Raw genomic sequence first — 13,611 nt, forward strand, 5'->3', positions numbered from 1 at the left:
CAGCACACAGCTAACCCTTTGATCGCCCCACATGTTAACCCCTTCCTGCCCAGTGCCATTAGTACAGTGTCAGTGCTTTTTATTAGCACTGATCACTGTATTGGTGTCAGAATGCCCGCTGCACTCCCGCTGTAAGTCTCTGATCGCTGCCATTACTAGTAAAAATGAAAAAATTTTAAAATCCCAGTATATATATAGCCATTTGTAAACACTATAACTTTCACGTAAACCAACTACTGTAATTTACACATATTGGGATTTTTTTTTTTTTTTTAGCAAAGACACGTAGTAGAATACATTTTGGTCTAAATTTATGCCGAAATTAGATTTTTTAAATTTTTTTTACTGGACATGTTTAATAGCAAAAAGTCAAAAATATTGTTTTTTTTTCTCAATTGTTGGTCTTTTTTTTATTACTATTATAGCGCAGAAAATAAAAAACGCACAGGCGATCAAATACCACAGAAAGCTCTATTCGTGGGACAAGTACGTACTTTTAATTTGGGTGCAGCGTTGCATTGACCACACAATTGTCAGTTAAAGTAATGCGTCGCCGTAATGCAAAAAATGGCCCTGGTCAGGAGGGGGGTAAATCCTCTGGCGGAAAGTGATTAATGAATTAAAGAAAAAAAAAAACAAAAAACCCCACAACACAATATATACCCCAATTTGTATAATATGGAAGATGATGTTACAGCGAGAAAATGGATACCTTACATTTTTGAGTTGATCTCTATTGCCCCAAAGGGTTGGAAATCTGGACATCAAATTGCTTGCTTTCAAAAATGGCTATTGACAGTAGACCAACACTGATGCTTATTAGACTAAAATACTTAGTAGTGTTAAGAGTTGGATGTACATTTTTAGATATTTTGTATACGTATGGGCAGTGCAGTGGCCAAGTGGTTAGCACTTTTGCCTAGTAGCACTGGAGTAGCACTACATTTATAAAGATATATATCATTTTTTTAAACTTTTTGTAATATATTAATGTAAATAAAAATGTTTTTGTGTGTGTATATATATACACACACACACATATACACATATATGTGCTAATTTTATTATGATATCTGAACACATTATTATATGGGGCTTCCCTAGATGATTTGTTTGCTTGCTGCAGTCATTTGGGCAGTGAAGGGTTAATTAGTGGGTGGAGTGGACTCCCAGTATATTAAGAGAGCAATGTCCCCTGACCAGCATTCCCTGAGGCTGCATTCACACTTCAGTGTTTTGTAGCTGGAAGCTCCAAAATAGCTCAAACTTTAAAAAAAATCAATTGTTCTCTATGGTGCCTGTTCACACTTGATTGTGGGAACAGGCACCATAGAGAACAATTGATTTTTTAAGTTTGAGCTTTTTTGGAGCTTGGAGCTTCAAGCTACAAAATGCTCAAGTGTGAATGCAGCCTCAGAAAGATGGATGGTATCCAATAACATGTTGGAATAGGCAGGAGGTGACATCACCGAAACAGAAAACAGGGGCATTGCTGTAGAATGTGTACTGTCATCAGAGTTTTTCTTTACTATTGCATGCATGCTTGTTGCCTGTGGCCAGGGCCCAGTCTGTTTGTGGCAAGATTAGTGTTCCTCTCTCTTTCTCTGCTCCTATTGTACCTGTTATTAGGCACACATTAGGCTATACATGTTATTTATTACTTTATGTTCCTTTTTACACAAAGGATTTGTGTGTGAGCACTGCAGGAATTGTTTATAGTGTTAGATACCTAACCTGTCACGCTTTAAAATTGTGCACACTTGTGGAATGGCGACAAACTACGGTACTTAAAAATCTCAGGCGCTGCTTTAAAACATTTTGTAGGTTACCTGTTTAGAGTTGCAGAGGAGGTCTAGTGCTAGAATTTCTGCTCTTGCTCTAACAATCGCGGCAATACCTCACGTTTGCTGCGAATACCATTTAGAAATCCGTACATAACTTACATATGCATTCACTTCTTCATGCAAGCACGAAGGAATAGGGGGCACTTTAAAAAAAATTTCTTATACATTTTATTTTTTATTTGTACTCTGTTTTTTTATATTTTTTTTTAAATCATTTTTATTCCCATTACAAGGAATGTAAACATCCCTTGTAATAGAAATAAGGATGACAGGTCCTCTTTGAGATATCTGGTCAGAAAGACCCCAGATCTCTCCTTTACCTTTTAAAAGCAAAAGTTCAAAACTTTTTTTTTTTTGATCTTTCGCTTTAAAAACTAAAAAAAATTGTTTACATCTGCCCCAGACCGGAAGTGATGTCACGTTGCACCAATCCTCCAAGGCCATCAAGGCGATCAAAGATTATCGAGTCTGTCATTGCCTCTGTGACCAGCTGGCCACACATCATTTCTCGGATGTGCTTGTTGAAACTGTAAGCCTGAGTAACTCTTGTGTGTGGTGGGAGGAGGCGTCCCTGAAGCAATCAAGCGGCTAATGAGCCACTTGGACCGCTTTAATGAGAGAGCCGGCTACTGGCTGAAAAAAAAAAAAAAAAGATACTGGGTTATGGTTGATATTTTCAGCCATAACCGGGTAAACCACTTGCAACCTGAATCGTATATGTATTTATTTTGGTCGGCAAGTGGCAATGACAACAAATAATTTGAAAATTGTTCTGGTCCTTATGTGGTGAACAGGCATGAGAAGGGAAGTGGTACGACTCAAGCTCAAAAGTAGATTGACTCAAACCCAGAATTTTTCATTTCAATCCTGGACATAATTCTACCTTGTACCTCATGGACACCAGGACGTTTTTACCTCCCCTGGATGCCTTTGGTTTTGTTTTGTTTTTTTTGCAGCAAAACGTTTCTCTCTTGAATGTGCTGGCACTGAGATTTTCTTGCCTCTGAACGCTTGTAAACAAGGCCACATAGCCTAACATAGCTATGCAGGTCGTGGTACCGCCGACTGGAGTAGCCCTGTCCACTGAAGACCCGTTTGCCCATAAGAATTATGATCATCGTTATAGGTGATGTCAGGGTACGGGTGTGGCCCTTTTACCCTGCTCTGTGGGTCAAACTGACTGGCTTGGTAAGTGGTGATTTAGTTCCCCTCCCCCATGCATTATTCTTTGGTATGGAAACTAGAGGGGTAGACTTCTTTCCCTATCTGCGCTATGAAGATCTTGAATATTCCGTCTAGATTCATTTGTGATTAGACCTTGTACTGTATGGTGTACAGCCTTACCCTTAAAAGTTGACACTTCTGAAGAGGTTTGCTCAGCAATATTCTATGGGAACAAAACTTGCTTAAAAAAACGGTCTTTTCCTGTACGTGTCCCAGCCATTTCCAGTTTGAACAGGACAACAATGGTTCCTCTGGAAGACATTCCTATTTTTAAGGACCCTATGAACAATAGGCTGGAGGCCCTTCTTGAGGCCTTGTTTTCCCTGGCTGGTCCAGGTTTGCAACCAGCTGTGACATTTATGACAGTCTGTCAGACTCTTGCGGTCTGCACAAAACAGTTGAGCAGTGATTCTGAATCTGTTCAGACAGATCCTGCTGCTCTCATAAAAGTGGAGCTCCTGCCTGTAGCTTTACAGTACACTATTGCATGCATGGCCTGGATAATACCCCTCACCAAATTTCTAGAATGAGTCTGCTTTCTGTTTATATCTTAAGGATTCCATTTCTAAAGTGCTGGTTGGCAGCGTTCTCTGGCAAGAAGAGGCTTGAGAAGGATGCTTTCCGAAAGGGATTGCTTCCTTGGTATATCACTTACTTATATCAAGGAATCTGCTGTGGTGACATGCTTAAGAAAGAGTTCCTATCATCCCTCTAAGGCCCCCAGCTCCAAATTCAAGGCAGGTTCTGCTTTTTTAATAAGACCTGGTTCACATAACCTTCCAAGTCAGGGACCAAGCCCTCCTCACAATGAGGAGGCACCCACACCTGCATAAGTGTGAGTGTGTATTTGGAAGGTAGTGACGGTTGTTGACATTCTCAGAATACTGGCTCTGGGAAGTGCAGGACCCTTAGCTCCAGGGTGTCATGTCCTGAAGGTAGAAACTGTAGTTTTGGACCCTGCTGCTCCACGCATTTCATGCTCTCCAACATGTCTTGCTCCTTCCAACATGTCGGCATAAATGGAGACCTTTATGCTGCTCTAAGTCAGTTGATGTTTCAGGGAGTCATTGTCCTGGTTCTAGAGGGAGAAAGATGTCAAGGTTTCTACTCTAACCTTTTCATGGTTCCCAAACTGAAATGACATATAACCCCATCCTAGATATGAAGCTACTCAACTGCATCCTACAGTGTTCAAAAGGTCCATATGGATTTCTTCATCTCTGCAGTGGCATCATTTCAGGAAGGAAGCCTGCTTTCTTCAGGGCACATCAAGGATGCTTGCTTTCACATTCCCTTTTTACCTCATTAGATCTTCCTGTATTTTTTGCTTTGAGCCTTCTCTGGAGGGGTTGTAAGAGTACTTATGTGCTCCAGCTGAAGAAGCCTGGGCTGCAAGCTGGGAAGACTGTTCTCCTTTTGAAGCCAAAAAGGGTTCCTTTTATTGCTTCTGGACTTCAATCTCCAAGGCCAGACGAAACCAGGTTCCAAGAACCCCTAAATAACCCAAGCTTTCAAACAAATCCTCTTTGGCATGAAGGGATGTCTCCACTTCACTGCTTGTATATGAGACCCTATTTTAGGTGGCTACAAGTCATTGGCACTATTCAGTGCTTGTATTGTAATCTAGACTGACATCAGTGTTTGGCTGCGGATAGGTTTAGTTTAAATTTGCCTGGCAAATGTATTTATGATATTTGGGCTTGTGCATGATTTACAATACACTTGCATTGCTATTTAAGCTTGACTTTTTTTTGTCAAATATCTTAAATAATGGTGAAGTATTTACTTTCTATGTGAATTATTTTTTTAATCTTTTATTGTTTTATAGATTCTTCTGTATGGATGCACTGGTGATTGGTTGCTCAGCATAAATGAAAATGGACAATTCACTCTCAAGTTTGATTCTACTGCAGTGATCAAAGACATTCAGTTACTAGAACATTTGCTACTAGATTGGAAAATTTGGTCCAAAGCAGAGGTATATAAGATATATTATTTTTTTAAAAACAAGAAAAATATTCATTCTTTTTTCAGTGTAAGGTAAAGGGTAGGGTATAGTACTCAGTGACACTAAACCGTTAATTCAGCACAATCACACAATAATCCCATTGTTCGCAATTAAGTGCTGTTACTTGCTAATTTTAAACCTTATATCAAATGTAACCAGTTGTTCCTTTGAGCTTGATACACACGATGATAAAATCGCATTTGGAGCAATTGCGCAATAATAAATTCTTTAGTACACAGCTTTCAAGAGCTTATAACGGCAGTTCATCCAAAAGTATCTAAAGGGACAAGCACAAACATTTAGTATATGTGATTAGTATAGTATTTGTACGGGGAAAAAAAATCGATTAACCAAGACTGCTCATGCTTGGAAGTGAAAGAATACATTGCAGTACATTACATTACTTCCAAAGTTGTATTATGTCGTACAAAAATTTTCAGAACTTTAGTATCCTATTCATTTTCCATATGAGACTAGCATGCAAAAAAAAACAAAAAACTGGCAATCAGTTGGCTTATTTTCCCATTGTTTTTACCAGGTTTTAGTTAAAAATATATCTCTACTTTGTAAGATTAATCACAGAGAATTCAAATAATGCAATTAAACTACTAATTTGCTTGTGTAGCCTAGACCTAAGGAACCATGCACGCTGATGTTTGGAGGTGCCATGTACAGCTGCCCATAAAAGTGTATACCTATATGTGGCTGTACACATGTAAACACAGAAGGCTTCTGCATCAGTGTTTACCCTTGCATATGCCGTATTTCCCCAAAAGCGACCCTTTGCGCTTGGAGAAATACACCATACGCTCATTTGCAAGTAAACACAGATGAAGAAACCATTTGCATTTACATTAGTACAGCTGTGTAGAGCCTTTCACTTCTAGACATGTGTGCATGAGACATAGTTTGATTTTTCAAGAAATTGCAGACCTTTGATATACAGCTATTCAAAATGATCACTAGGCCCCTTAATAATATTAATTTAATTTTGCATCTTGAAGTGTTTAAAAGTCAACTTGTGTTTTTTTTTTTTGATAAATTTAGGAAGGTGTCTGGGAAATGTTACTGACCTCATTACAGATACTTATCAGAGATAACCATCCACTTAAGGTGTTCAATATAAAGCAGTTCCTAAAAGCCAGAGTGGTACATCACTTTCTGCTTGCTTGTCAAATTCTTCAGGTAATTTTGTACAATTTTTCTATATTTCTTTCTATATTTGACTATTTTCCTATATTCTATATAGATGTATTATCTAAAGGTTTGTTTGAAAGCAAAATACACATGGCCTAAAAAAGCATAAAACACAGAGAAAATAAAAAATAATGAAAATGTGTGGTTGTGACTGCATGTATGTACAATCAAAGTGATGAAACAATGCATGATGTGAGAAATAATTTGATGAACCTACTATATCTCAGGGCCACCCATCACAGCCTCTCCATATAATATAGCTCTTTCCTCTCACATCACAGCCTCATGGCCCCCCATATCACAGCTCCTCCTTCTCACATCACAGCCCCCCATATCACAGCTTCTCCTTCTCCACCCCCTCCCGTCTCAGCTACGCCTTCTCACATCACAGCCCCCCCCCCACATCACAGCCCCCCATATCACAGCTTCTCCTTCTCATGTCACAGTCCCCCATATAACAGCTTCCACTTCTCACATCACAGCTTCCCCCTTCTCACATCACAGCCCCCATCACACCTCCAACTTCTCACATCACAACTTCCCCATATCACAGCTTCCCCTTCTCACATCACAGCCCTCCCATATCACAGCTTCCCTTTCTCACATCACAGCCCTCCCATATCACAGCTTCCCTTTCTCACATCACAGCCCCCCCATCACAGCTCCCCCTGCTCACTTCACAGCCTCTGCATATCACAGCTTTCCATTCTCACATCACAGCCCCAATATCCCTGCTCCCCTTCTCACATCACAGCCGCCTATCACACCTCCCCCCTCACATATCACAGCCACCCCCCATATCACAGCTTCCTCTCTCACATCACAGCCCCCTGATTGACAGTATTAGTTAATTTCATAACGGTTATTGAGCCCATAGATGCATAATATGTTCCAAAAGGGATGGGACTCAAAGTAAATGACACATTTATATATGTCATGATTTCCTTGATGTGCTTGCTATTTGTTGTTCATGGTCATCAGTGTTTACAGCTAATTTTTATTTAATTTCTTGTTATATTAGGAACACAAAGATGAACACATTACATCTATTCCTCAAGACGTTTGTGTATCATATATCAGGATCATTGAGGAAGTACTTGGATCTCCTCCTGAACTGGATCTTCTTGAGTTAATATTCAGTTTCCTCTTGGCAGTTCACCCTCCAACAAACACTTATGTTTGCCATAACCCTAACAATTTCTTCTTCTCCTTACACATTGGTAAGAGTTTCCTTCATTTCATAAGTATATTATTTGTTTTGCCTTATCTACTTTACCTAGTATAATAAATATTTAATAGTTAGAATATACTGACTGAGCATATCAATGTAAATGAAGTGCTTAATTGAAAATATTGCAAATGTGGTTTTCTTTAAATTTGTTAAATGGTTTTTCTGGGTCAGGTAAGCTCACATGTAATTTACATTAACTGAAGTACTCTGCCTGTAAGGCTAAAGTAAGGAAAAAATAGCAATACCTTTTAAGAAAGATTATATACAAAACAAACATTGACATGTCACTAGGTCCAAAGCGCGAATCTGGGACGGAGACAGCAGCCTTTGCAGTGCAAACACCCCCCCCCCCCCCACACACACTACAAAGTTAAACTGGCCAAATAAATAAATAAATATATATATATATATATATATATATATATATATATATATATATATACCGTATTCCTCTCTCCCATGGCAGCTGGTGCTCACTTCCACTGTCCAACATTCCTCGGATGTATAGGCCCTTAAATTTGCCAATTTTTCTCCTCTTATTTAAACTTAGGTGTTTATTTACTAAAGCTGGATCACTCAGAATCTCGTGCACTTCTGCATAGAAACCAATTGGCTTCCAGGTTTTATTGCCAAAGCTTAATTGAACAAGCTGAGGTTGGAAGCTGATTGGCTGCCATGCACAGCTGCACCAGATTGTGCATTAACCAACTTTAGTAAATCCCTTAGGTTCAGGAGGATGGTCACGACATATAGCATTTCTCACCCACCTTTTTACTGAACACAGCATATTCCTGTACTCCTGCCATCTTCTTCAGAGACAGTCACAGAAACATGGTCATTATTCGGTGATAGGGGCTCCTGTATCAGGACATGCAAAACCCCATTCATTCCATCCTCCATTTTGTGTATACCCCACTGGAGATCTCCTCGCCTCACAATTGTAGATGGAAGGTGCAAAGGAGCTGAGACAAAGGGCATGCGTTCTACAAACAGTCTACAGGAAATTCAAAGCACTGCTTGGGGTGACAGTTGTGCCCTTGTACTGCAGCAATGTCCAATGACACTTCTCCATTCCTCTGACTCTAGCTCCCATTCAGGCACATGCCATGTGACCTCTGTACTGTGGACACATTAATTGACAGGTTGAGCACTTGTCTTTTCCTAATATCTCCTGACTCTCCACAGCTAAAATAAGTCCCTATGGATGCTAAGAGTCTGCCTTAGAGAAAAAAAAAATTACCATATATGCTCAGATTTGACTGCGCACTCTGAGAACTGGCTCAACCCTGAGAGGGATTTCACTCCTAAGCTTTAATGGGATTTATCCTATGGAAAAGTATTTTAAGAAGGACTGGGTTATTCCTCTAGTGGATTTGCAATGTCAATTCTCAACGAACACCTTACAGTTTCTGTTGAGGATGTTCCCCCTTCTAAGAATTCTTTTGATAGGCGTTTGAAGCCCTCTTAAAGGCCTTTTTTTCAGTAAGTGTTTTATTGGAGCATAAACAGAAACAAAGCAGCATTTTTACAATGGCAATATATACGGATCAAAGACAGAAGGTATATGCTATGTACATAAAATAATACAGCTGATATGGCTAACAATTCCAGAGGAAAGGTCTTGGTAAGCAATGTAATGAACAGTACAAGGGTATGTACAGCAATTGATAACTATTTCAGAAACATAATTGTATCCTGTCAGAAAAGGGCACATGCAACTGGATGGTCTGTGATGTTATCAGAGTCATGTAAAAGGAAAAAGAAAAAAAAAGGGGAGGGGGGGTGGAGGAATGGGGTAAGCTGTGGGGCTGAGGGTGAGGGGGATGGGTTAGTGGACACGTATGCACTCATCTTCCCATCTCTTGCACTCAACCGGTAAACTAGCTACTACAAGCCTCGAAGGGGATCAAAACATTTCATAGGAGCGTAGCCAGTATAAGCCGTATGGTCAGAGAATTTGTAAATGGTAAAGCAGGTAGCAAAAAGGCAAACCTCTGAATCCTTCTCATAAATCAATGTAGATAATATGCAGCACTATATAAATTGACAATGAATAAAATCCACTAAAATGAATATAAAATGAAGTAGATGAAACACAGAAACACAAAGCGCTATTTAGAAGTGCCAGGAATAATAGAGTGATTAACGTCCGGACATGAAGTTAAAAGTGCACAAAGTGAAGTGAATATTTCAAAGTTCAATCAATAAAACTGTAAGGTGCAAATCCGTGATTCCAGTGGTAGTAAACGAATGTATATTGCACTAACCAGAAAGCGCAATGTGATGCGCATTTGAGTAATTCAGACCAACTCCTGGTCATCTGGATCTGGAACAGGGGACTCTGAGGATCATCTGGCACACCTCAGCAGGACAAGTAAAACACTGCATACATCTCCAGGCTCCAGGGGCAAACATCCATCCAGCAGGGGGAACCACTCATGGAGGTACATATAGACTACCAAGGATTCACCTTAAGGGGGGCTCATAATAAATGAGCCAGAGAAGAGAATTCCAATAGTTAGTATTTTTATTGAAGAATGAATCAAATGACAAGCAATGCAGAAAAACACATCTGACAGGATCCAAAATGGCCGCCTGCCTTCCACGTGGGCCAAGCGGTGTGACGTCACCAGGTAGGGCACCCCTCTAACGCGTTTCCTGCCCGAGCACGTTATCAAAGAGAGATGCTGGTATGCTGAGTTTGATGTAAAGTGAGTCCAACATTACCAAATAGAGGTAAATTTAGTTAGTCTTTCTTGGGCAATGCTAATCTTCTCTTCAATCTCTTCCAATCTGTCTATTTTCCAAAACCATTCTTCTGTTGTCTGAACGTTTTTGGAACGCCAGTAGCACGGAGTAGAGTGCCATGCTGCATTAATCATAAACATTGCCAGAGATTTATGGTAAGTGTTCCTAGGAATGGATGGGTGGTGTAAGAGATATTGCATTGAGGAGAACGTTTCCATTGTGACTGATTAAGTTATTTTGTGTACTTTCTCCAGAAGGGTAGAAGCTTTGAACACAACCACCTAATATGAATCCTTGTCCCCTCTTCCCGCTCACACCTCCAACAGAGGTTGGGGACAGTGGAACAAAACTTGTGGAGAATGGAGGAGGTCCTGTACCAGCATGTGTAAATCTTGCAGCCACTTTCCTGTGCGATGTTCAGGGAGCCTTTGTGGATAAGTGTTCACACCAAGCCCCAGTCCTCTGCGGATAGGGAGATGCTGAGACCGTGTCGCCACGCCTTACTAGAGGAACTCTAGAGCGCCGAGAAATCTCAAAAACGAGAAGTGAAGGACAGCAATAAGGTGTCTGTTTCCTGCTGCAGAGGGTTTCGATTGAGGGTAGTCATCTAGTCCAGGTTTCGGACATGCCGTGAAACACTAAGAATTGCCTTGTTTGAGCATAGGCCCAGAAGGGCACCGAGAGTGGTGAGAAGAAGATGTTGAGGGCAAACCTAACATTATCACTGTTGTAGTGTTTAGGAGATATCATTAATATTTTATGGAATGCTTTCATGGGTTTCATGTGATACATATGCAGCTGATGTGGCAATAAAAGGTGGATGTGTTTAATGCTCTGGGGTGAAAAAAGAATGATCATTCCTACCTGCAATCCAATTCTGCACCTGTATTTTGACTAATGATATGCACAGCTTTATATGATAATGGTTAAAAATATGCAAATATTCAGTTTTTATGCAATCCTGAAATTTTGGTTTTCTGTAACCATTAATGCAAACATAATTTTGCTTCCACTTCCAATAAAAAATATTGATTTTGCACTTTGTTTTACAATAGATGACAAGATATTTCAAGAAAAACTAAAGTCATTTATACATCAGAGACATTCCAGTCTTGGAGGACAATCTGCTTTAAGTAATGTGTTTTTAAGCAAAAGCCCTTCAGAGTTTTCAGACACACTGGAGAAAGGTGATATAAAAATCTGCATTCAAAAATTAAAAATCTATGGTTTTTTTGCTCTGTAATAAATAGATCTTTAAAGTAAACTTTATCATGTAATCACTCAAAACCAAAAAATCTGGTATTAATACATGAGACAAAGTAAAAGGTAAATATAAAGCGGCTGTCATACATGCCTTTCCAGAGAAACTTCAGACCTGAAAAACACTTTTAAACTAATTTTATGTGAACTAGTATGACAAATGTTTTTAGGTAGTGCTGAAGGTAGGTAGACTAGACCCACCTGACTTCTGCACATTCCTATTGGCCAATGAAGCAGCCCATCATAGTGAAAGGCAAATAAGAATGTGAAAGTGGGCAGTGGGCATTCCAGCCAGAAGTGTTTGTTGCTGGAAGATCCTGCCTGGCATTTGTGCTCAGTAAGAGATAATGAGAGCTGCTGCAGGTATGTGCAGGCAACTCTGAGAGGCTGCATTTCACACCTGTCAGAAACATTTTTGGGTTTCCTATTGTGACAGAATTATATAATCAATTTCAGTGTTTTGATACTCTAAAAGAGGAACTTTTCAAGCTTGCTGAATAATAGTGTTTGTCGGTTTCATCAGTGTTCCTTGTACTAAGAAATGTTCATTTTAAGTTAAAATATAATTAATTATTACACAAATACCATAACATTTGCTATGATCGCTCTATTCTTTAAACAATTTTTTTCTTGAATTCATGAATATGAGAACAATTACTACATTTACTGTACACTATTTGCTTCAGTATGTTAATATCATGTAAAGTCATATGGAAAAATAAGTACACTGAATAAAATAACAGATAAAAAAAAACGGATATCTGATTTACATGAATAAAAGTACAAGGCAAATTACCTTTTTAATTATTTATATGATGAAATTTTCATTTGGATTTAAATCCAGGCTTTGCCAAGGCCATTCTGTAAAATAATTTCTTCTTTTTGAGCTGTTTCTAGGTTGATTTGTTAGTGTAACTGTTTAACGTTATCTTTCATACAGGCGGTCTCATATTCTCATCAAGCACCCTTTCATATGATGTTGAATTCATAGTTGTCCAGACCCTGAATCAGTGCTCCAAACCATAACGTTTCCACCAAACTTTACAGTTTTTTTTGAGGATTTTTCCCCTGAAATGCTGTCTTCAGTTTGCAAAACATGTCTACTTGTATTGTAGCCAAACTTATTTTGTATTTATCCATTGACAGCACATTGTTCCAGAAGGCCTGGTCTTTGTGTACATGTTAAATGGGAAACTGTAGTGTTGCTCTAATATTCTTTTTGGACAGCATAGTCAATTTCCTGGCACATCTACTGTTACCGGTTACATTGGTTCAGACTCTTTCTGAATGTAAATGCATGCACTTTGACACCAACTATTGCAAGAGTTATCTGAAGACCTCACAATTAAATTTTGGAGTTTTTGAAGACTTCCTTTAGCAATAAACAGTTATCCTTTGGGCAAAATTTGTTAGACCGACCAGTTTTTGACAAATTAGGAGTTGGTGGAAACCTATGGCGCTTTACTTGTAGATTATTTTACTTAAGTGAATATATTAAATAACTTGACCAGTTTTTAAAATCCCTTGGCACACTCATAATTAGCAGCAACCTTTCTTTTTTTCTCAGGATTTTGAAGAACTCTTTTGACCATGTCATGATGCCATGTCAATATCAAAGAGAACACCAAACTCTAGATATCTGAGGTTTAAATAAGACTGGTTCCATCTGTATACTCCCTACTCCCATACTCCCTTGGGTGATTTCATCATGTTTTAAAAAGGACCCAAATAACTATGCGATAATAAATAGCGTCATATGATTGCTATCTTTAAATAAAAGACAGGTTTTTTTTTGCATGATCTGTCATATTTTCAATATAAATGCCAAAATGTCACGATTTTTGCCAGGGTATGCAAACTAGAGCACAACTGTAAATATAAGCAAGTATAAATTGCCCACCAATGCAAGGGGCACTGCTAAGGAACACTAAAATGTTTACTGTCTGCATTCTTTTTCTGTTATTTTTCATTTTATTTCAATATTGCTACTCATAATGTTATTGTACAAAACAGGATGGTGTGAAAAGTAGCAGAGTGCTATGTTATTTTTATATATAAAATGCATTACAAATTATTTTTAGCATGAGTTCCCTAAGACC

The 13,611-nt window shown here is 38.9% G+C and overlaps 1 protein-coding gene across 1 annotated transcript in view; it reads left to right on the forward strand.

The window, feature by feature from the left end:
- LYST (lysosomal trafficking regulator) overlaps positions 1-13,611 on the forward strand; it is a 310,685-nt gene that overhangs the window by 137,845 nt on the left and 159,229 nt on the right. Inside the window, exons 18-21 of the mRNA XM_089668582.1 lie at positions 4,897-5,046; positions 6,124-6,261; positions 7,295-7,493; positions 11,308-11,439. Of these exons, the coding sequence (XP_089524708.1) occupies positions 4,897-5,046; positions 6,124-6,261; positions 7,295-7,493; positions 11,308-11,439 (619 nt within the window). The remainder of the gene's footprint in view (positions 1-4,896; positions 5,047-6,123; positions 6,262-7,294; positions 7,494-11,307; positions 11,440-13,611) is intronic.

The sequence above is a fragment of the Staurois parvus genome, unplaced genomic scaffold, assembly GCF_062004578.1.
Source record: "Staurois parvus isolate SC_StPar_1 unplaced genomic scaffold, SC_StPar_1.0 ptg000059l, whole genome shotgun sequence".
Classification (NCBI taxonomy): domain Eukaryota; kingdom Metazoa; phylum Chordata; class Amphibia; order Anura; family Ranidae; genus Staurois; species Staurois parvus.